General features: G+C 40.9%; 1 protein-coding gene across 3 annotated transcripts in view; it reads left to right on the top strand.

The window, feature by feature from the left end:
- The first annotated feature begins 360 nt into the window (after positions 1–360).
- The window catches only part of UBP1 (upstream binding protein 1), a 38,330-nt gene continuing 15,763 nt past the window's right edge, over positions 361–22,927 (top strand). Inside the window, exons 1-5 of one of the 3 annotated variants that reach the window (XM_021553282.2) lie at positions 361–553; positions 9,653–9,804; positions 19,226–19,302; positions 21,381–21,486; positions 22,094–22,200. In XM_021553282.2, coding sequence (XP_021408957.1) covers positions 441–553; positions 9,653–9,804; positions 19,226–19,302; positions 21,381–21,486; positions 22,094–22,200 — 555 coding nt within the window. In that variant the 5' untranslated portion in view covers positions 361–440. The remainder of the gene's footprint in view (positions 554–9,652; positions 9,805–19,225; positions 19,303–21,380; positions 21,487–22,093; positions 22,201–22,927) is intronic. The other 2 variants (XM_021553281.2, XM_021553283.2) reach the window with 2 other exon arrangements.

Raw genomic sequence — 22,927 nt, 5'->3', positions numbered from 1 at the left:
CTCCGGCGGCGGCGGCTCCTCCCCGGCGGGCGCTCGCGGTGCTGCTGCTGCCGCCGCAGCCTCCCCCCGGCGAATGATGCGGCGGGGGGCGCCGCTGGGCTGGGCCGGAGCTCGGGCGGCGGCAGAAGCGGCGGCGCTGGGCAGCGTCAGGTCGGAGGAGGAGGCGGCGGCCGCCCGGTCCCCAGCGCCCCGCGGCGGCCGGGCGGGCGCAGGATGCTGAGAGCGACCCCGCGCCCTGGTCGCGCCGCGAGGAAAGGGCCCCCCCGGGGCTAAGCGCAGAGTCGCCCCCGTCCCCCACCCCGCACGTGCTTTTTTCCCCCTCTCCCCGTCTCCTCCAGCCCCTCGCCTGCCCGGCACCGCCTCCCCGGCCGCGCCGGTGCCGCGCGGCTCCGCCCCGTCCGGCTCCTCCCGCGGCGGGAGCGCGGCGGGGCCGGCGGAACATGGCGTGGGTGCTGAAGATGGATGAAGTGATCGAGTCCGGGCTGGTGCACGACTTCGACGCCAGCCTCTCGGGCATCGGGCAGGAGCTGGGAGCCGGTGCCTACAGCATGAGGTAACTCGCCCCGCAGTTCACCCCCGGCCTGGGCGCCGCGTCCCCGCCGGCCTCGGGCCGCGCTGCCCTGCCCGTGCCGCTGGGCAGGCTGGGGCTGCGCGGGAAGGAGCCCGAGTTTCTCTCTTTCCCCCCTCTTTTTTTTTTTTTCCCCAATTCCGCAAGCTTTTCCCGAGGCGTGGGCACGTGCGAGGGGATCCCGCCCTGCCCTCCCGTGCTGCTGGCAGGTGGCCGCTCGGGAAGGGCGGGCAGCTGCCTGCGCTGGGGTGCTGTCCCCGTTATATGCCAAATCCCCGTCCTAAAACTGACGTTTCGCTGTCCCTTGGGGGTGTAGCTGGACCCCACATTCCAAACTACGGTCATCTTGCACTCGACAAATGTAGTTCTTGTTCGTGATAAACAATAGGTGTTTCCTGCCAGGTTTAAAAATGTTCTTTCTCGACCAGGTAAACGTCGTAGTTAATAAAGTGGTAGTATGGCTGTGCTTTATTCAGTACTTATTCTGTATTTCTGTGTAGTGATGGGGTTTTTTTCTATGTAGTGTGTCTTTAATGATGGCGGTTTTTTTTCTTGCCGTGTAGCTCTCTGTTCGCAGTAAACTTGGCCGTTTCCTTACCTTTTGATTGTTTTCCAAGGTTTACTAAGTTAGTGTTTAAGTAGCGTTTGGATGTACCTTTTTGAAACTAAGTTAAAACTGTACTTGTTTGAATAAATTTTAGCTTGCCCATGGGCAGAATGTGTGGACTCCTGAGTAACGACTTAGTGTGAAAAGGAAACTGTTTTGGTGACAACGACAGACATTTTAAGTCCAAGGTTTTCGACATGGTTTGTCAGTGTTTTAGTATTTTGTCTGGAGAAGTAAAAACACTTGAGTTTGATAATTTTGATGGCCTAGCCTTTATAAAAGGCACGTTCTCAGGGAAAACTGAAACTTGCAGGTGACCACAAGCTTCATCTATTATATCTACTTTAAGGCAGTACTTCCCAGGGAAAATGTTTGGAAGTGCAGCGTCTTTGCTGGAAGTTACGGAAAAGGGCTTCTACTGGATAGAAATGAGGACCGCTGTGATAGTATTGGTATTGTGAGTTAAGTGGGTTTCTGGTGGGACATGTACTTGATGGGGGTTTTGTTTTGTGCAGGGTTTCGGTTGTGTTTTGGTCGGTTGGTTAGTTTGCTTTTTTGTTTTTTGTTGTTTTTTTTTAATAACGCTGAGAACTTGCCAGTTCAGAGAATGAAGTGATTCATATGTCTTCATGAGAATATTCCTGATTTTATATTCAGCATGTCTGGATTTTATCCCATTTCTATCCTGTTTCTCTCTTTGCAAACCTTCAGATATTCATACCATGAAATGGTGTGCCAGTTTTTGTGGCAGCTGTGTGGTTGTTGCCTAGATGGGTTGTAAGTGCAGAAAACCAGTGGAAAACGCGTGTGTTTATGGTCAAGAATTACTCTTCTCTAACTTAATTCAGTTCTTTCTAGGATCTCTTATGAATAAAAGTTCTGCATTTTGACTGTTAGATTTTTTTTGTATTTTCATAACTTAGTTTCTCATCCCAGTAATGCACACACTTCAGTTTCTAGAAACTGTAAGAATTATCATCCTTACTGTTGCGGATAGATTGTTTTTTCTGGTCATTGTGGATGGCTTTTTGTTACATAGAGATGCCTATTAGGATACTTTGAATTACCACAGGAGTTGTAGCCATTAAAAACAGCACTTAAAAAGTAGGATTGTATAAGCTACATATTAGTCTTGAATCTGTTGCACACTTCATCTGCAGAAAAATTTTGGAAGATATACAAAGTAGAAGCAGTATTTGTAACTTAAGTTATGAACCCCAAGTTAAAGGCATCTCCTAATTGCCCTTAGTATTTGTTGGATTCAGAGTGATTCTCAGCACTTATTTAAATTACTCTCTGTATTGGTCAGATTTCTACTTCAGAGAAATTACAGCCCGTTAAGTGATGTGAGAGAAGAAGACCAAGAGAAGTGGCAAAGCATGAACAGGAGAGTTACTGCTCTGTCACTGTTCACTGTGCCAGTAGAAGTTAATTACTTGTCACTTTATTACGGAAAAGATAAGAAAATTTAATATTGCCTGGAGGAGAGTCCTGGGAGAGCTCCTCAAGGTATATGCCCCCTTGACTTTGTTAGGAAGATCAGCATGTAATTCTTTTAACTGTTTGGGCTGTATATAAAGGAGTTGATACTTCCTGGAGTTGATGATGACTCAGTGCCCTTAGAATATATGGCATTGCTCCTGTGTTTATTCTTCCTGAGAAAGTCGCACATGTTCATTGATCATCAATCCATTGTAGGATTCTTGTTAGAAGGCAGCTAAGTGCCTCCTAAATTCCCCTGCAGATTGACATAGTTTTAAATAGTTTTTGAAATTTCCTTATAAAGTCTCAAAACCCATTTTTTCTGGTTGCTGTTCTAGCACCTTCTCATGCAATAAGAAACTGCCTATAATCACAAAATTAAATTCAATTGATAGAAAAAGTTGTCAGATATGTCAAATAACACCTGCACCAAAACCCATATAAAAACATTGTACCCTTCAGTAAGGGGTTAGTGAGTTTTGAGTTAATTTAAGGGAGTTAGTGTTAATTTCCATTGATAATGGGCCCAATGGCACCCATCATGTTTTTTTATGAATCCCTCATAATATCTGTTGTAACACAACAGTAGTTGTGGATATTTGAGGACCACTTATGGTTGCTGTAAACTGCAAAATAATTGGCGGCTATTTAAAGACAAGTTTCAAAGAACTGTCTGTCATATTTCTAGCAGAATTCCATTTTTCATTAATGAATTACTTGATTATTGAATCAATATTCATTGGGTTAATTGAGCATTAATAGACAAGTATCTTAGTGACTGTATTTTTTGTGTAATGTGAAAGCTTAGTACATGCATTTATTTAAATGCTTGCAGTTCCAATGATGTTTGTAGTGGTACAATTCAAGCCTGTCATGGGGAACTCAATAATTATTTCAGAAGTAGCTGTTTTGGTATATATTTGTAGTTTAAAACCTGAAGTTCATCAAACTAAGTTAAAAAACTACTTTTGGTTCCGAAATGGAGAAGTCTCTACAAAAGACTGTATGAAAATACATCCAAACAATCCTCCATTTTTGGAGAATTAAGTCAGTTTGACTCTGCTGCACTTCCCAAACACCTAAGTGTCTTTGGAGAACGCAGCTGTCTGCTGCCTTGGTTGAAAAGAGGGAAAGCCTAATGCAGTCTTCAGTCTTGTCTCCTTACTGCGGTGTGGAAAGCCTTGGCTGTGAGGGGCCTTGGTGTACCACCTCAAGCACAGTTCAGGCTGAAGGAACCCTGAGATGGTCAGGCAGGAGTTGAGGGAACATTGTCTTACGACTTAGAGCTCTCCTTTCAGGAGGACAAAGGGAGAGTGTTCTTTTCTAACAGCTGTCCCCGACAGCCTTTTTTGGTTTCTGATAAACATGATTGTGTTGTGACGGTTACTGCCTTAACTTCATAGTTGCTGTGCAAAACCAAAAAGGAGTTATCTCATTCAGGCCCTGGATTTGGTTGCTTTACATTATGACAGACAAACTGCTGTTTATGTTTCCCCTAATGTCTCCCACTCTTTTGAGACTACTGCTGGTTATATTGGATTTTTGAAAGAGGAATCTTTGCTGATGGTATCCTGATTTTTTTTTTTTCTTCTTTTTTGGATATACAAAGTGCTTTCTGCAGAACACATTATAAAGCTTCTGTTTTAGTGTTCTGTTCTATTTTTTTATGCATTGCACTGTAGAAAAAATTAATTTTCACTCACATATAGACTCTAAAATAAAATGTCAGGTACTGATTAGAATTGGAGCTGGATTCTTCATGCAAGCACAGAAATAAATAAATACCTGTGAGGAAATAGGCATTTGAAGGAAAAGAATATCCATAAACCTAAGCCTCCTTGCTTTGTTACCACAGATAAAACATGTTGAAAGATAAACCTCATGTTCTAGATCGTTGACATTAGGTTGGGTTTGAGTTGTTTTCTTCCAAGTTGAGTATGTGCATACATTACAAAAAATCAGGGGCCAGTTTGATTTTTAAGGAAAAGACTTCAAAGTGCAGAACTATCTTCTCTGTTCCTCTGTCACCTCTCATGTTGGATGGACATAGCAGATGGAGAGCAGGGCAGCAGGTCTGCCTTCATGTGCTCTTCAGGCATTTCCTATGTAGGAGCCATCTGTACTGGCCGCCTGACCTCCCTGTGTTGGAGGAGTGGATTTGTCATGGTGAACATTATTACTTCTTTCCGTGGTAGGAATGACACAGGTTTTGTTGTTGGCATTTACTTCTTTCTTTGATTGGTGGTTTCTTGTATTTTGTGCCAGACTCCCCTTAAACTGAAGCCTTTCTCCATCTGAGTTTCTGTGTGATAGTCTGTGGGATTCCCAGGAACAGCATTATATTTGCACTGTTTCTTGTGTGTTGGATTTCTTGGACAGCTGCTGCAGAGAAGGTTGTTTCCCAGAAATTAATTCCAGGGATTTCCCCCCATCAAACTTGCTTTTGTGGACATAGGGGAAGTGTTAGGCAGTCCCAGGTCTCCCATTGCCTTACATTTTCCTATGGCTTGCTCATACCTCTGAACAGTTCAGAGCTTGGCCTTGAGATCTTAACTCTTAATTCAAAGACTGCTTGAGAAAAAATTTTGTTAAAGGTATTTGTCCTCATAAAAACCATGCTTTAAAGTTTCAAAAGGCCTTGGGATGCTTTAGTACTCACACCCAAAAGTATACAATCCAGAAGATAGATAAGGCAGATGATTGATGAGACATCAGTTTGAATTTTGTTGACATAGTAGTTCCTGATCTTGTAAGGACAGGAAGTTCTTAATTTATTTTTTGGACCCTATTATTTTGACCCTATTATTATTAGGGAGGGGGATTTTTGTTTGTGTGTGTTAGGTTTTTTTGAAAACACTTTGGACAATGTGTGGAAAGAAGATGTTAAGTTTTTAAGGAAGGTGATTTTGAAGGCTTTCAAACACATTTCACAAGCACAAGGGGATAAATTACATTTTTCTTGGTCTTTTTGTACTATGCTCACCTAGGTTACATGACATAGGACAGCTTCTCACATGTGGTGCATCCCACTGGATGCTTTAGTTCAAACAGTAACGTTCACCTTGCTTCCTTTTCTAAGCCTTCCTGCTTTTGTATGGTGATGTTTCATGTGTGCATCTCTGTAGCATAAGTAGCTAAGGCTTGTGTTGGAGGATGGGTTTCCTGCCTGTATTTGGGGTGTAATGAAAACTGTTTCTGTTGGGTTTTTTTCTGGGTAAATCTTCTGTCTTCTCTTAGGAAGAAAAGTGTCTTTTATTTGAATGCTTTAGATAACACATGCTAAGGAACTGTGGTAAGACTTTTCTTACTAGAGCTAAGTTTCAAAAACTTGGTCTCAGAGTTCCTTCCATGAGGAGGGTAAACCCTGCTAGATGGACTTTCTCAAATTAGATCAGAAAATACAGCAAAAGATGCTGCTTGTCCTTCCAAAGGTTAGTTCTTGCCCATACATCAGCTTGCTTGTGATTCTAAAGTTCACTTAAATGAGACAAGTGAAGTGAGTTTTTACTTCACAAGATCAAAAGTTAATATTGGCAAAAAAGGAACAGAATCAGTTTCCTCAAGCTCTCTGTCCCCCTGTAGTCTGAAATAATTTCAGCAGTAACTATTTTGGAGCACTTGGCTTTTCCTCCCTCTGGGCTGCTCTGCCAGTGGGCACTTCAGTTTAGGTAAGAGGTTCTTTGCTGTGTGAAATAACTTAAGCAAAGCTGGCACTACAAGTCTCTGTTTCTAATCTGTACTGGCCTAGCAAAAACAAGATTTCACCAGGTGAGTAGGAAAATGACTAAAGGATGCCTGCATAAGTATACATAAGCATGGAGGCTGCCAGGGATTGACTCTGGCAGATGATTAATTCTGCTGGGACATTGGCTCATTATAAATGCAGAAATTGCAACGGGGGTCTGAGAGGAAAAAGGCTGGAAATGACAAGGCTGATCTGTTCTCTGTATTGTGTTTGTTTGTGTGGAGGATTTCTTTGGGTTTTTTCATTTGTTTGTTTGTTGTTGTTGGGTGTTAAAATAAAATCAGTATAAGATTAGAGGTGGTAAAAAGATGGATATAGCATCTCCATAGTTTTTGGTAATATGATTGATGCAATAGCATATATTATATGCAGTTTATCATCTTTAGATTAAGTCAAGAGCAGTATTAAAAAATATTAAGTTTCTGTTTCCCATTCTGTTTCCCATTGTGCGTAGTCTTTGCATCTTTTCTTCACCTGTGCTGCAATGAATTTTATTTTATAGAAAATGCTAGTTGCTGTGAAATTTAGCTTGGCCCTGTTTAAACTGATCCTTCAGGTCTTAATTTGAAATACTTTACTCATACCTTATTGACTGTTTTAAATGCAGCTTTAATCTGTTTTTTAGATGGGGAAAGAGTGTATGTTGAAATGCAAAAAACACAAATATTTTATTCTTTGCAAGTGAATGAATCAAAATATTATTTAAATGTTATTTATTCAAAGATGGTCTATGAAGGAGTTTACATGGCATTGGCACTTGTCTTTTCCTTTGGAATGTACTAGTACCCAGAAGAATTTTATAGGAAAAATTTACCTTGTGCTGTCTTCTGGAGTATTTTTTGGAATGGTGGCATTTAAGAATGAACATTGTGCTCTCTTTACAGCTACATTGTAGGGTTGTAGAGCTGGATGTTTTTATTTCTTCTTCTCCTTCTGCAGTGGCAGTTAGTCATCATGCTTTGTAAGTATTAGCAAAAGCTAGTTTAAAGCTGCCTAAATTGGTGCATTTGTAGGCTTGCAATGCCATGTCTCTTAGCTAATTCATGAACACCTCACACTTTCTTAAGCCAGACCAGCTACACTTTAAACTTCAAATTGTGAGTTGAAAAGGAGGGCTTTAAAGGTATTTTTCATGAATACACAAAAGACTTCTCTTTAATCTTGTGTGTTATGTGAAAGCAAGTGCTGCAGAACTTAGTCAAGAATTATAGGTAATTTATTTGGTGAGATACTTCTCATGCCTTGGTTGTTGCACTTTGACTTGTGTGTATTTTAAACATTGCCATTGTTTCCATGTTCCTGCCATTTTAAAGTTCCTCCTTGTAATGGCACTTGTGTTTTGGGTGCTGAAGTGTGTGGCGAGCATGGGTTCCTGGTGTAGCAGTCCTGTCTGGGGACCCCACTTCCCTCTGCTTGTCGCTGTCACAGCATTCCCTCTTGTGCTGGGCTGCTCGTGCTGCCCTCTGATGAGGTCAGGGCTTGAAGCAGCTCCTTGTTTCTTTGAGTCATCCTCAAGGAGCACTCACCCATCTATGGATTTTGCTGTCCCACTCTGGGATCCTTGTCTCTGTATGAGAATGCTCTTAAGGGTGTCCACATCTCTTAAGTGGTTATTTCACATCTTCCTTTGTAACTTACTTAATTATTCTCTGGGCTACAGTTTGAGGAGGTGGCTTCAGAAGTAGCTAGGACACGGTTCAGTAGGCTTGTAATTCATTTTTTGGATGGTGTACTGCCTTGTCCTGCTTGCATCAGATCAGTCTTTGTAGCATCTCCTGTGGTTACTTCCTAGTGAAAGGAAGCCTGTATGGGTGTCCTTCTTTGGTCTCTTTTTGGGGGGACACTGTGCAGTCTCTCCAAGTTATAGACAAATTTCTTTGACTTTTCACCCTTCATAAATATTTTCTTGCCAATATAACATCTTCCAGGTAGCCCAGGGAGTAACATCTCTAACAGAATGTGGCATTTGCTCTGAAAAGAAGTTGGAGTGCCCCACCTGCACTCTGCATATCTAAGATTTAAGCAGACCAAGTCTTACATTCTAAGCCTGTGTGACAGAAAATTATTGGCTTTAATGTCATTTTTTTGAATTTATTATGATACACTTTTGATTCTTCAGATATCAGCTGGAATTCAAGAGCAATTAATAGAATTTTCTTTAAATAAATTAGCAGACTCTTGCAGAAATGAGGAACAATAAAGAAACAGTTTTACTTCAAACACTTTAGTGTACAGCCTACAAATAGTGCAATACAGACAATTTATAACTGTTTTACAAAATATATTAAATACATGTTTGTGATCAATGCAAGAGATACAAACAAGATACATGTTGGTTAAAAACTAAATAAACAGGTGAGGTAGTATGAGATCTTAATTCACATTAGAAACATTTTTAAAGAAAGTTGCATGGATATGCAGATGATATCATCATGAACAAAAATTCAGTGCAAGAAAAACTCCTAAAAATCTAATTTATGAGGGATTTCTGTATACAAGGAAGATTATTTCTAATACAGATTACTAATTTCTGTGGAAAACCAAAGATGTGTTTGCTGGTTGTGGTGAAGCTGTCTCTCTTACCACAGCTTGTGGACAACATGTATTGCTATTTATTCTCTAGAAACGTAGCATTTCCAAAGTTTTTCTGGTGGCTGGTTATGCATCATAGATAAGTGAAGTGAATCCTGGCATAAACTTTTTATAGTTTATGTTTAGTGAATCTGCTACTTAATGATTTTTTAAGCTAATCAGTGTGCCAAAGCCTAAGAAAAGATTGAGAATATCAACAGAATTAATAGGTTAGATATAAAGGTACTAAATGAGGAGAGAGATACTTTCACAATGTAGGTAATTTACTTTGGGAAATACATTATTTCAGAGAAGAAAATGAAAGCCTTGCTTTCATTTGCATATTTATTACGTAAGCTTGGCTGTATTGACAGGTGAAAAGTTAAGAGAGAGCTGCGTCTTTTAAGTGGAGACAGGAACCAAAGATTGGATTTTCAAAGGATAAACACAACTGTTTGTCTGCTTAAGTCTCATGGTATTGTTTATGTATCCTAGCCTAAAGTTCTGGTGGAAAATGTTTTTTATACTGCTCATATAGATTTTACTAATAAAATGAGTAACAAAATTCTGTATGTATTTCACTGTGGGGTTTTTTAAGTCACAAATAACTTTTTTTCTTTGACTTCAATCAAAACAGGGTCAACAGTCTCAAAAGTTGTCTGTTTTTTTTTCTTTTCAGTGATGTTTTGGCGCTGCCTATTTTCAAACAGGAAGATTCCAGCCTTCCACAAGAAAATGAAACCAAACATCCACCTTTCCAGTATGTTATGTGTGCTGCAACATCTCCAGCAGTCAAATTATATGATGAAACTCTCACATACTTGAATCAAGGTTGGTATACATGTGTGAATGCAGCTTGCGGTGCAAGTCTGAAACTGAAATGGTATTTAATGTTTTAATACATGTGTGTGTATATCCAAAATTGTGGACATTGAGGTTGTAAGGATGCCTTAATAGTAGTCTTTTTTTGTCCAACTTGTAGGCTCACAGCTGTAGCATGGTATTACTTTCCCTTTTGATTCTGCTGGGGGTGAGGTCTTTCTTCCTTTGTTGGCTTGGTTTTTTTTTCGTTTTTTTTTCCTGTTGTGTGTTGCCCTTCTCCATCCCCCAGTACAATCAAGCCAACAGAGCTTTTAGGAGACAAATTTCAGGTAGTAATAGCTGAAAATTCGGGACTAATTTGGCATTTGTGCTTCAACTTGATTGATAAGAACAAGTTAATTGGATATATGCGTGAGGTGCACACAAACAGCCCTCAAAAGTCATAATAAATGTTAAAATGTCATTCCTTGAGGTGTTGCACCAAAGGGACATCTGTAATTGCTCTCAAATTAGCCAGACATGTCTGTCCAGAACTGTATTATGTTTAAACACGATCACAAGTGCATTTACCTTTGGAGTTTTAGTACATTTATCAGAAATCAACTCGATAAATACTTAATGTGAATCAATCTGGGTTTTTTCCCCCCTTTTATCCTGGGTTTTAATTTGCATGAATATAGATTTTTTTTTTCCTAGAGAGAGCACTAACTGCTAGGTAGAATAATCTGAATGTAGTCATTGCCATATGATGAAACCTTCCTCGCCTCTGGGAATTACATTGGTGTCCTGTGTTTACTCAGCTAGTATTCTGAACTCAAAATCATTTGTCATTTGTTTTGGACCATATCAATGGCTTCATACCCTCTGACCTCTTCCTTCTCCTCCTCTAATGTCCTAGGATCTCCAATCCTGTATCTAGTTCAGCCTTCTTTGTCTTGTGGGTTTTGACTCTAAATCTCAATAGAATTTGCTATAATTTAAAGACAGAGCACAAAGCATCAGGCTGAAGGAGGAAAGTGCTTGCTGTCTTTCTTGTGAGAAGAGCTTACCATTTAAAGTGACAATGTCTAAAATTACTGTAACTGTTTCTGTCCTTGAAAATATCTTACAATGTAAAAACTGCATTGGCAAAGAAGTTTTTATGATTGAAAAATGAGGGCATTGGTATACCCTTTCCTTAAAAATATGGGAAGAAAAAAAGAGTTTTCCAGTGTCCTTTCTGTGCTAGTACTTCAGACAGAAAGTCAGTACATTTACTGTCTAGGTTAAGGTGTTTTCATAAAAATTTCTCTACTGGTTCTTAGCATATGTATATGTGTATACCCAGAGGGTGGTTGGGCACTGGAGCAGGCTCTCCAGGGAAGTGGTCACAGCACAAAGCCTGACAGAGTTCAAGAAACGTTTGGACAATGCTCTCAGACACATGGTGTGACCCCTGGGGTGTCCTGTGCAGGGAGTTGGCATTGCGAGTTGGGTCTCGATGATCCTTGTGCGTCCCTTCCAACTCATCAAATTTTGTGATAAGTAAAAAAAAAGTTGTGAGACATGTTTCCTTTCATACTGAAGGCAGCATAAAATTAGGATCAGTCTTCAACACTGAGTTGTGATGATAGGTATGTTTGTGTAATGAGTTAAATTGAGTCCTCTAGCAGAAGAGTAATTTACCTCCTGGTTATTCAGATATCTGGTTTCAGGGCTGGCCCCATTTTCAGGCAGTGTCTTGCCTTAAATAATTTTCAAGGGGAAGTACCCTCTTTAATTTTGTCACCAGTTGTTTTAGTTTCCTGGCTTGGGAATATCAGAAGCCGTGGGAACATTTGCCCTGTCTGTTAAGCTGTGGTGACATTCCCTAAGGCAATACTTAAACAAGCCCTGATTTTACCCTCTGTCAGTAAGTATTTTAATTAGTATTGTTAAGAGTGTCACTCAGAGTTCAGGGAGCACCTGGCTGATGTTTTTCATCATGTGATTGAGGTTTTGGTAATCCTATGAGGAGCAGGGTGTTGTATTCAATTCCTGTGTTTTCCTTCCAACTTGAGCTATTGTATGAGCTAATGGAATATTTAATGTGATTAGATACTCAGCTGAAGCTGATTCTAGAAATTCAGATCTTGGAGCGATGATGGTTGTCCAGGGGTTTGCAGGGCTCTTACTGTGAAATCTGTTAAATGGTTCCATTGAAAACATTGGAGTTTCAAGTGTTTTGAGTTGGCTGCTGTTCAGCTAGATGCATATAGAAAAGCATAAGTGGTATGGAAGAGTGTTGTGGCGCGGTACGCGCTCCTCTCGCCGCGGCACTCCGAGCCGTGCCGGGCTGGGCAGTGAGGGAAGAGAACGGGCGGCCGCTTCCCCCTGCAAGCTCTGCAGTTCAGTTTGTGGCGCGCGGGGACAGACGAAGGCGACACGGGACTTGGGGGTGAACAGGATGGTTTTATTCAGCGAGCCCCAAGACCCCCTCGGGGGCGGGAGCAGAGGTTTTATACAGAACTCAGGAGGAGGGGTGTAGGAACAGCAACCACTAAGGGAATAGCAGGGGAGGAGTTTAGGGCAGAACTAACATGACAGGGAAGGTTCCAGGGAAAGGGGCAGGGAAAGGGAGGATTGGCAACTTGGAGATGAGGGGGTTTTTAGGGATGGGGGGGGGGGGGGAAAATAATTAAACAAATATCAAATTAAAGACACACCACCGCATCTCCCTCTTTTCTTTTACAAAAGGAAGGAGAATTCTGTGGTTTAAGCAAATTAATACAACGTAAAATTATATGATAACTTTGTAAATTACTTAAAGGACATGAAAGACACATTATTGCATTTATAGGGCAGGAAGAGTAGTAACAGCCTAAATCAGACTTAAGACTGTACAAAACTTGCTGTTTTGCTGCTCTGAGTAACAATCTAAAACAATGTAAATAATTGAAACTATTGAAATAGAATGAAATAATTGACAGAAATTAAACTAAAAAATTTAATTAGAATGATTAAAATTACAACTATCTAATTTAAATAAAATAATTAAATGGAATTATTGGAATTAAATATAATAAAAGATTAACTAAATATAACTAATAAATTTTTAAACCTCGCAGCAATGCAGCAAGCCTGAAGCGATACACTAGTTATGCGATTCCTGTAGCAATAATGGTTAAAAACATAGCCTTTAAGTTAAAAAATATTAGAAAAGACTGAATTAATTATAATTATAACAAAACAACTTAATATTGAATTAAATTGTAACATTACATATTATTAAAAAAAAAACATAAGTTGAAAGACATCAAAAAATGATAAACTAATTGTGATTACAACACATGAAACATATAAAAACTTCATCTGGAATGTATAAAATTGTCCTAAACGAAAGTCCAAATTAAGGGTACAAAGCATAGCAGGATTTGTGACTTCATCTGATTTAGAATTTGCTTCGTTACGGCGCTTGCGATGTTCAGCTTCTTAAATTCTTAAAGCAGAGTCAGCGGATAACGGCGCTTGTCTTAAAGCAGAGTCAGCGGACAGCGATGTGGTTTGTTCAATTTGAATGTTTGTTTGCGAGGTGGGCATAATATCTTGAGTATTAATTAACTGGGATGATATTTCTTTCTATAAAATATAACTCAACAAATAGATTATTCAAAAAATAATTAAAAGCAAAAAGAGGAATTCGTAGTTAAATAAAAAGGAGTATTGGGTAGGGTACATTAAGGAATAGGATAGGGGAATCAGACAATCACTTAATTAGTGATTGCCATGATTAACAGGGGGTATCGGTAAGGGGTGGACCGGGGTGTCGCCATTTCAGGGGGAAGACAAAATGACGGATCCCCAGTCCCGGGTTTCAGCTCCATTTCCTTGGAAGAAGATCCCTCCCGACCTTCCCCCCGGAGGAAGAGCCAGAAGAAGGATTGGGGCATATCCAACCCCGCCTCCCCCAACAGGGACTAGCCTCGTGCAGGGACGGTGCAGGGCTATTGGGAGAGAAATGGGACTGGCGGGAAACCAGGGGCGGAAAAGAAGGGTCAAGGCGGGAAATGGGTCCCGAGTGGCGTGGCCAGCGCCATCTTGGGAGGGGGTGCCAGATACACTGCACTTGGCCTGAGCAGTGTCCGGCAGGGCACTTGGGGCGGCTCGGCCACAGCAATCCCCAAGGGAGGATAGGAAAGGGTTTTAGGAAAGTCCGAGGGGATGGGGATATAGGGAGCTTCACAGAAGCAAAGAGGGGAAATTTATAGGGGGGGGGGGGGGGGGGGGGGCCCAACGCAGCTGGATGTCGGCGCAATGCGTGGGTGTAAAGGGCCCCTTTTAACAACTCTCCTATAGCTAACGTGTCGCCCTCTTAGCTGTTCCCTACTGGTGTCTTTTCTACCCCCTCCGTCCAGCCCAGAATGGGGAGGGGAGGATAGAGAAGACAACATTTTCGAGGAGAAGAAAAAGCGATCCAATCTAGGTCCCCACAGAAGACTAGGCGAAGAATAGCACTCAGTGCTAGCTTCCCCCAGAAAAGGAAAACCCACCCGCCTGCCAGGGACATGCAAGGCTACAGCCCCAGTCTGGGCGCAGACGGGGGGTTAAAACGCAAAAAAAAAAAAAGTGGCAAACCCAGCCGCCCGTCGGGGCGATCCCCACCCCGTGTAGCCTACCTTACCTTGCAGGCTCGGACGGAGATGGCTTGGATCTTCTCCTCGACTCGATGGAAAAGTTGCGCTGAAAACTGGGGATGTTCCTTCCCGGTTTTGGCCCTTCCGGAAGCCTGGGTGTTCCCGTTAAACCAAGACTCGTCCCCAAAGCCTTGGTTTCGGCCACTATCAGCCTCCGGTGGTCTCGCTGCAGATGCTGACCGAGGAACCTCTTCTCGGTCAGCCTTTCTTCAGGCTCCCCCGAGCCGCTGCCAAAACCGCCCTCTGTGTCCTCGGGTAAGTCTGCCCGCCAAAAAGCTCTGCAGCCCGGCTGCCCGTGCAGCGCGGCTGCTTCCTGGCGGGTAGATGGCGAGAACAAAGAGGTCCCGGAGCCTCAATCTTTTTCGCTCGGCGCTCAGCTTCTCATAGCATCCGGCAGAGCTTTTAAGGCCGTAGATGTTCCTCTTCCCTCCTTCTTCTTCTGTGAGGCGGGCGCCCCCACGAATTTGCCCGTTTTTTTTACAAGACGAAGGAGGGAACCATCCTCTGCTACCATATGTTGTGGCGCGGCATGCGCTCCTCTCGCCGCGGCACTCCGAGCCGTGCCGGGCTGGACGGTGAGGGAAGAGAACGGGCGGCCGCTTCCCCCTGCAAGCTCTGCAGTTCAGTTCGTGGCGCGCGGGGACAGACGAAGGCGACACGGGACTTGGGGGTGAATGGGATGGTTTTATTCAGCGAGCCCCAAGACCCCCTCGGGGGCGGGAGCAGAGGTTTTATACAGAACTCAGGAGGAGGGGTGTAGGAACAGCAACCACTAAGGGAATAGCAGGGGAGGAGTTTAGGGCAGAACTAACATGACAGGGAAGGTTCCAGGGAAAGGGGCAGGGAAAGGGAGGATTGGCAACTTGGAGATGAGGGGGTTTTTAGGGATGGGGGGGGGAAACAGATATTAAACAAATATCAAATTAAAGACACACCACCGCAGAAGAGAATTGCTTTTAAAACGGGGGTGCATTCTTTGCATTGGTTTACACAGTGCAGCAAAGCTTGGAGTTCTGTGAATGCACAGAGCTTCTTGGGAGAGATGAGATCCAGCTTGGAAAGGGCAGTGGAGGTACCTTAGCCAGCTTGTGGCTGACCTGGTAAAGAGTAAAGAGGGCTTTGAAGTAGGAACAGTGAGGATGGGAGTGACTGACAGCAGCACTGTGAAGGAGTAATGGCCATGGTTGATAAGCAAAGAGCATGAAAGGGAGCACAACATCAACAAAAGGAGGCTTAAACAGGGTCATCTCCAGCATTTGGATATGAGCATGTAAGTGCCTGTAGAGCATTGTTCCAAGGAAATACCAGAGCCCTTTGTGGTAAGTCAGGATGGTGAGGTGCCTCTGAAGTGCACACACATCAGTAGTGCAAGCGGCTTAGGAAGTAAGCATGAGGATTTAAGACATCTGTGTGATCTTGAGATCATGGTGACGTGATGGGATGGCTTGCAAAGTGCCACGTTACAGCGTGGGGATATTGGCTCTTAAGGAAAGGCAGACAAGAGGATAAGGGAGGGGAGGTTAAGCATTATGTGGGAGAACAGCTGGAATGGTTGGGCTCTGCCTAGGGATAGGTGATGTTCCAGTTGAGAGCTTATGGGTAAGGATTATAAATGGATATATTGTCTGCTGTAGGCCACCTGACCAGGATGAACAAATAGATGAGCTGTTTTTTGAAGAGCTGGAAGTAGCCTCACATTCACAGGCTGTGGTCCTTGTAGGAGGATCTCAAGCACCCTGATGTCTCCTGCAGGGGCAGCTCAGCAGAGCGTGACTGGAAAGTGCTGATTGACAGTTTCCTGATCCAAGTGGTAGAGGATGGCTCTGCTATACCTCATGAAACAGGGAAAGGCTCATTGGGGTTGTGAGTATCAAGATCAGTCAGGCTTGCCTGCCTTCAAGATGGTGGACTTTATGATCCTGAGAGGAAGAAGCAAGGCAGAAAACCAGGATCACATCTTTGAACTTCAGGAGAGTAGCGTCCTATGGAATAAAGCCCTGGAGGAAAGAGGGGCCCAGTATAGCTGGTTAACATTCAAGGATCCATCTTCCAAGCTCAAGTGCATCAAATCCCAATGAACAGTAAGTCAGGCAAAAGTGGCAGGAGGCTTACATGGGTAAGCAAGGGAACTCAAATACAGAAGATTGGCATACATAACGTGGAGGTGGGGACAGGTAACCTGAGAGGAGTACAGAGATATTGTCCAAGCCTGCAGCAGGGGTGCAATCAGAAAAGCCAAAGTCCAGCTGCAGCTGTATCTGGTGAGGAGTGTCCAAAGCAAGATGGTCTTGTGTAAGTACGTAAATAGCAAGAGGAAGACAATTGAAGTGGGCCCCCTGCTGAACAGGACATTGGCCATGGTGACACAGGCCATGGAAAAGGCTGAAGTACTGAATGCCTTCTTGGGCTCAGTCTTTTCTGGTATCACTGGTCTGTAGGAATCCCAGGCCTTAGAGATGAGAGGAAAACCTGAAGCAAGGAATATGTACTCTTGGTCAAAGAAGAATAGGTCAGGGAGTACTTCAGCAAACTGAACATATATAAATCCACAGGTCCTGATGGAATGCACACACAAGTGCCAAGGGCAATGGCCTGTGTCACTGTGAGGCCACCATTAATAATCTTTGAATTATCTTGGTGACTAGGAGAGGTGCTAGAGACTACATCAAAGCTAATGTTGCTATGATCTTCAAAAAGGAGGACCCAAGGAACTACAGGCTTTCTTGGAAGGTGATGGAGCAGTGTTTCCTGGTAACCATTTCCTGGTACATAAAGGACAGGATCATCAGGAGTAGTCAGCACAGATTTCCCAAGGGGATATCATGCTTGACCAGCTTGATAAACATCTGTGATGAACTGGGTGGCTTGGTGGACAGCGAGAGGGTAGTAGATATTGTTTACAAGTGTTTTCCTTCAGTAAGGCTTTTGCTGGTTTTTTCCATGAGATCTTTACTGAGAAGCTTATGAAGTATGATCTCGATGAGCATCCTTTGAGATACTCAGAACCAGCCAGGCTTAGTGCTGGGCAGTTGACTGTAGGTGGCCTTGCTTTGAGCAGGGGAATTGCCAAAGATGACCTCCAGAAGTCCCTTCCAAACTTGAACATTCTGGGCTTTTTGTGAATGAAGCTGCTACAGATTGTGTGAATTTAGTTCAGACTGGATTCACTTACTGTCCATAGCTTATGTCATCTTGCTCCTCTGGCTGTTCTCCAAGAAAGAGCAGAGAAAGTAGTGTATGTAGGTCTTACATAGGGGTGACAAAAATCAGTGCTGTGGTGCTTTTTACACTTTCAGAGCAGCTACGTGTCTGAAACTTCAAGATGGAATGTATCTATTCCTCTGTCTTGAAAATTTCCAGAGATATTTTTACATTTTCAAGTCTTGTATTCTTTGATTTTTACCTTTATCAAATCTACTGTCTTAATACTATTTTGTACCTATGAAAGGCTAGCCATACTTCTTGAGGAAACAATCAGAATTTTTTTCTTCACTCACCTCCCTACCCCCCCCCAAAAAAAAATGTTGAGTGAGAACAGAGAAATATTTGTGGAAGTTTATTAATATTGCTAGATCCAAGAAATGGTGGCTTTAAATATAGTTGAACTTACATGTTACAGCTGTGTGAGTAGAATAACACTGGTAATTGAATGAATCTCACTAACAGGAAGTTTCCTCCTGTTAAATATAGGAGGAGGAATTACATATTATTTACTCAGCTGTGCTGGGTGAACATCTATTTCATATGGATTTATATCAATGACTGTATCAATGTTCACATGCTGCTTGGGTAAGGAAAGCCTGTACATGTGTAGAGTATATACATAAGTATGCTTACTTGAGCAAAAAAACTCCCCTGAAACGGTCCATAGTTTGTATCAGTCTGTGGAAAGTGAAAGGAGATGAAGAAGTTAGTTGCTCTTTCACAGGGTTATTGCCTTGTAGGGCATTTCAGAATGTCTTAAATATGTTATGCATTAGACCATAAAGGTAGCCTGAAGGTCAGTGTAGGTGATGGTTTTACTGCATTTCATCTTAGTGAAGATGTTGAAATTTATTTTGTCCCATGTTTTAGTTAGGGAAATAGGATTTTGCAAATGAATATGTGCTGCTCACACTGGAAGGAAAAAAATCCTTGTAATTAAATAAATTGCTACAAGCTTTGCTTTTGAAGCAGAACACTTTATCATATTCACTGGAAAGATAAATTTGCTTATATTGTTGATACAAACAGTAACTGTCTATTTTAAAGGTCTATTTCTGAAGTCATACGGACCATAAAATCATACAAAGGCAACAGGTATATGGACAAAATTAAACATGGGAGAATAGTATTTAGGTTTTGGAAAATATAAGAAAACTCTACAAGAGTTTGTTTTGGAACACCAGTTAATGGTTCTCGGTATGTTGCCATTCAGCAGTTAAAAAAAAAAAAAAAAAGAGGAAATTCAACCTTGAAATGTTTTGTTTTCAGAAAAAAAAAAAAAAAACCAAAATAGAGAAGCAAGTAGTTACACTTGACACAAAATTAAATAATTAAACTTTGAAAATATCTCTGGTTTTAAGGGGACCAAAAAGTGTCACTTTGTTTTGTTAATTTCCATAGTTTTTTTGATTTGCATGGTGTGAAGTGCACGTTACTATCTGGATCTCTCAAACTCAAGTTTCAGATAATGGTATTCTCATGTACTGTAAACCAAAAGCTAATATAAATGCATTAAACACAAAATTACCTTGTGCTCTTGCTCTTTTACCCATGCAATTTTTTTCTCTTTAAAGGTCAGTCCTATGAGATCCGGATGCTAGATAATCGGAAAGCTGGAGACATACCAGAGATCAATGGAAAACTGGTGAAGGTGAATTTAAGTTCACTAGATAGTGTTATTAACAAACCAGAGACTGTATATTTTATGGAGTTCTTTTTTTTCTGCTGTCACTAGGTATTGGTCAGAATATGTGGACCAGTGATGTTTAGAAATAAAAACATATGGATATAAGTACCCAGTGTGCACTGTAGACCTAAGTATTTATGCAAAGCTTAAGATAGTTTTCTGTAGATTTTGTATCCAGTGTTTTCTGAGCCTTCACATTGTCCATTTCAAGTGGTCAGGAGAGGTGAGAGGAAGGTAGAGGATCATTTAGATAAAAGTGGAGCTATTGTGATCATGTTTTTTAAGTGTTACAGAAAACACATGGAGCCAAACTGTGGGTTTTGCAGCAGTGGGATATTGGAGATACATCTATAGGAGAATAGATCTCTAATTTTGCTGCTTGTTGAGCAGTTTGTTCCACAGCTGAACCCCTTTCTTCAGTTCCAGATTTGTCTCCTTCTGCTTCAATGTTAGTAGAAAGTTCTGTTAATCTGAGGTATTTAATGAAGTATGAAAATGAGGCAAACTGAAAAATTAACCAATTTTGAGTACAGATGATTAAAAGAACTGATGGAGGGGTTTGGATTTTTTTCTAAGCACCTGATGATTATTGATTTTATTAAATTCTTAAATCTTATTCAGGTGTTAGGAAAGAAGGGAAAAACTTCAATTAAAGTCACTTTGAAAGTAGTGCTGATAAATGCACCAGAACGGTGTACCTGTGGGAGGCTAAATCTTCACCTGCCAGCTTTGGGCTGTGTAATTTTGTGAAGTTTGGCTTGCTTGTATGGTTCTAGGCCTTGTTCTTATGTGTCTGCAGGATGCTTGTTTAGAGCTCATTTCAGGAAGAGTTAAGCACGAGCATTAAAGTGGGATTTGAGAGTTCTGTAATTAAACTTTTTACAACCTGGCATGGTGACTTGCTGTTATAAGCATGTGGACTGTTTTGCCCCCTTAGATGCTATTTCCTTGTAACCTTGAGTGTCTCTCTTGTTTGTATGTGCGTGATGAGTCATTTGGTAGATACAATAGAGCAAAGCAATGTAAAACTTTAGAAAAGTCAATTTTACCATATTGGTATTGTAATGCTGCATCAATGCCCAGTATTTTACCAAAGAAATAAGTTCATGGAGATGAAGGTGGCTACAGATAATTCCAAGTTCCAAATGTGCCAGTCTGTAGTGCAGAAGGAATGGTGCGTTTGTGTTTGTGTACATGTACACACATTTGCTTTCCATTGTCTTTGAAATAAACCCAAGGAAGTGCAATCCATCTTGAAGAGGCACTCCATTTAAAAGTTCTTGGGTTTTGTGGACACTTTTCAGCTGCCATTAATATCAGGAAGACTGTAGAATAATGGAAAAAATATGAAATCTCTCTGCTTTCTATTTGTTGGGTAATAGTCAATGTGTACATTATTTTTCCAGCCTGTGTGTAACAAATTGCTTTATATGTGCATTCATTTAGCAGTACCAAAACTGCCCACAAAAATAGGTATTGTTAGATAATTGCTTCTAGGTGAATAAAATTAATCATGTTGTAGTTGTTCTGGATGAATATTTAATCTAGAGAAGTTGAAAAAGTTTGGAACTTTTTAATTCTATTAAGCAAAATCATAGATTTTTTGTAATTATCTTAGAAGTTGCTAGGAAGGGAATTTTCTATTTAATTCTTAAAATGTCCTACACAAGTTCATAAAATTCCCAGTTAAAGAATGATCAAATAATATTCACCGCTTTTCTTAATAAATGAAATCTTTGGTGTTGCCTACACAGCATTGATACCGTGCTGCCAGTGTTGCTCAGTTCACTGTATGTAATTCATAGTGACCTTTTGAGTATCCAATCAGATGTAATTCTCCCTTTCAGTTTTACCACATTTTCAAGTATCTCTGGCTGCTCAGTTCTATTTCTATGTTCTGGAATATTTTGGGATTCTGATGTTTGCCAAATTTTTGCTGTAAATAATGTATTTATTAGCACTGTGGCTATTTTGGGATGGTTTAGTACTTTGATCTGTAGTAACTCTGTGTCTCATCACAGGCTTGTTTTCTTCTTTATTAGAGCATTATAAGAGTTGTGTTCCATGACAGAAGGTTGCAGTACACAGAGCACCAGCAGCTAGAGGGTTGGAAGTGGAACCGCCCTGGGGACAGACTGCTCGACTTAGGTATAATTATTTCTGTTTGTTGCCACTGTATGGAATTCAGTTTCCAAATTTAAATTGATCACGTTCACATTTATGCTCAGGCTGATGAAACAGGACAGACCAGATTTCTGGATTCTGCTTTGTCATGGTGTGTGTTTTGAATATAAACTTTCATACCACTTCTATGTTCTTTTCAAATTTTAAGTCCTGTAAAAATAAGATAGCAGCTCTGCAGCCATACACATTTAATATTCTTTCTGATTTTGATTACTAAGTGTTGCAGTGATTGTGAGAACACAGACAGAAGCAACTTTATTAGATTGTGAAATCAGTGCCAACTTGGTCTCTGTCCTTTGTGTAACTTGATCATTTTTGGTGCATAACCTCAGGGGTGGCAGCAGGGGAGGAGAATGAAAAAGTGCCCAAAACCTTGAGCATTTTTACGTTGAATCTACTAAGATTCTTTGTATCAGTCCTAAGAAACTGATCAATCCATCAAAGCCCACATTTTTCTATCCTGCCTTGGTGCTAATGGTGATGGTAACCTTATATTACAATTTATTTATTTATAGTGTTCACTTGCTGTATGATATGATTGTTCTGAAATATATGATACTTATTTTAATAGATATTCCAATGTCTGTTGGAGTCATTGATATCAAGACAAATCCAAGCCAGCTCAATGCAGTTGAATTTTTATGGGATCCAACAAAATGTACATCTGCTTTTATTCAGGTTTGAAACTTTATTTGACTGGATGTTTGTGTTTGGTGCCTTTCAGGTCACAAACAGCATAGTATACTTGAACTACAAAGCTTCTTGGTTTATTATTTGTGGGATGGCCATTAAATACCATAAAACATGGGTTCATAGGTTTATGGTAGTCCCTAGTAAAGTTTTTCTATTTAATTTGGGTTTACAGAAAACTTGAATAAAAAAGCTTTCAAAAGCTCTTTGAAGAAAGCTGTCATAGTTAAAATATTTAGTTGTATGAAGTATAAGAATTAACTTACATTCCTCTCAGTAACTCTTAATACTACTTTCAGCAGAAGCTTGCCTTAAGGATTCAAAATAAAAGGGATTTAAAAATGGATTTAAATCAGGCACTCAAAAGATGTTTCTTACTATGTCAATAGGTTCCCTTGTAGGAGTTCTATTATTTGTGTATTTGATATTCAAGGCAACTGAGCGTGCTTTCTTTGGAAATTATTTAGATGGAATGTTCATATTCACATTGCTTACTTTTGTCTCAGATATGATTTCATTATAAAAAAGTATGGCTGTGAAGTTTCAAGAAGCAACTTTTCTTACTCTGGCTGTAGGTTAATTTAATAGGTTAAATTCTATATTGCCAGTAAATTAACTTTGATCTAGATAAAGATACTTTTTTTTATTAAGACTAACATAATTGCTAAAATGTAGTTGCCTTGAAGAAATGTGAGATAAATTAGGGAATAATTTT

The sequence above is a fragment of the Lonchura striata genome, chromosome 1 (genome assembly GCF_046129695.1).
Source record: "Lonchura striata isolate bLonStr1 chromosome 1, bLonStr1.mat, whole genome shotgun sequence".
NCBI lineage: Eukaryota > Metazoa > Chordata > Aves > Passeriformes > Estrildidae > Lonchura > Lonchura striata.
Note: the sequence above shows the minus strand (reverse complement) of the source record. Positions and strands in the feature narration are given on the sequence as shown.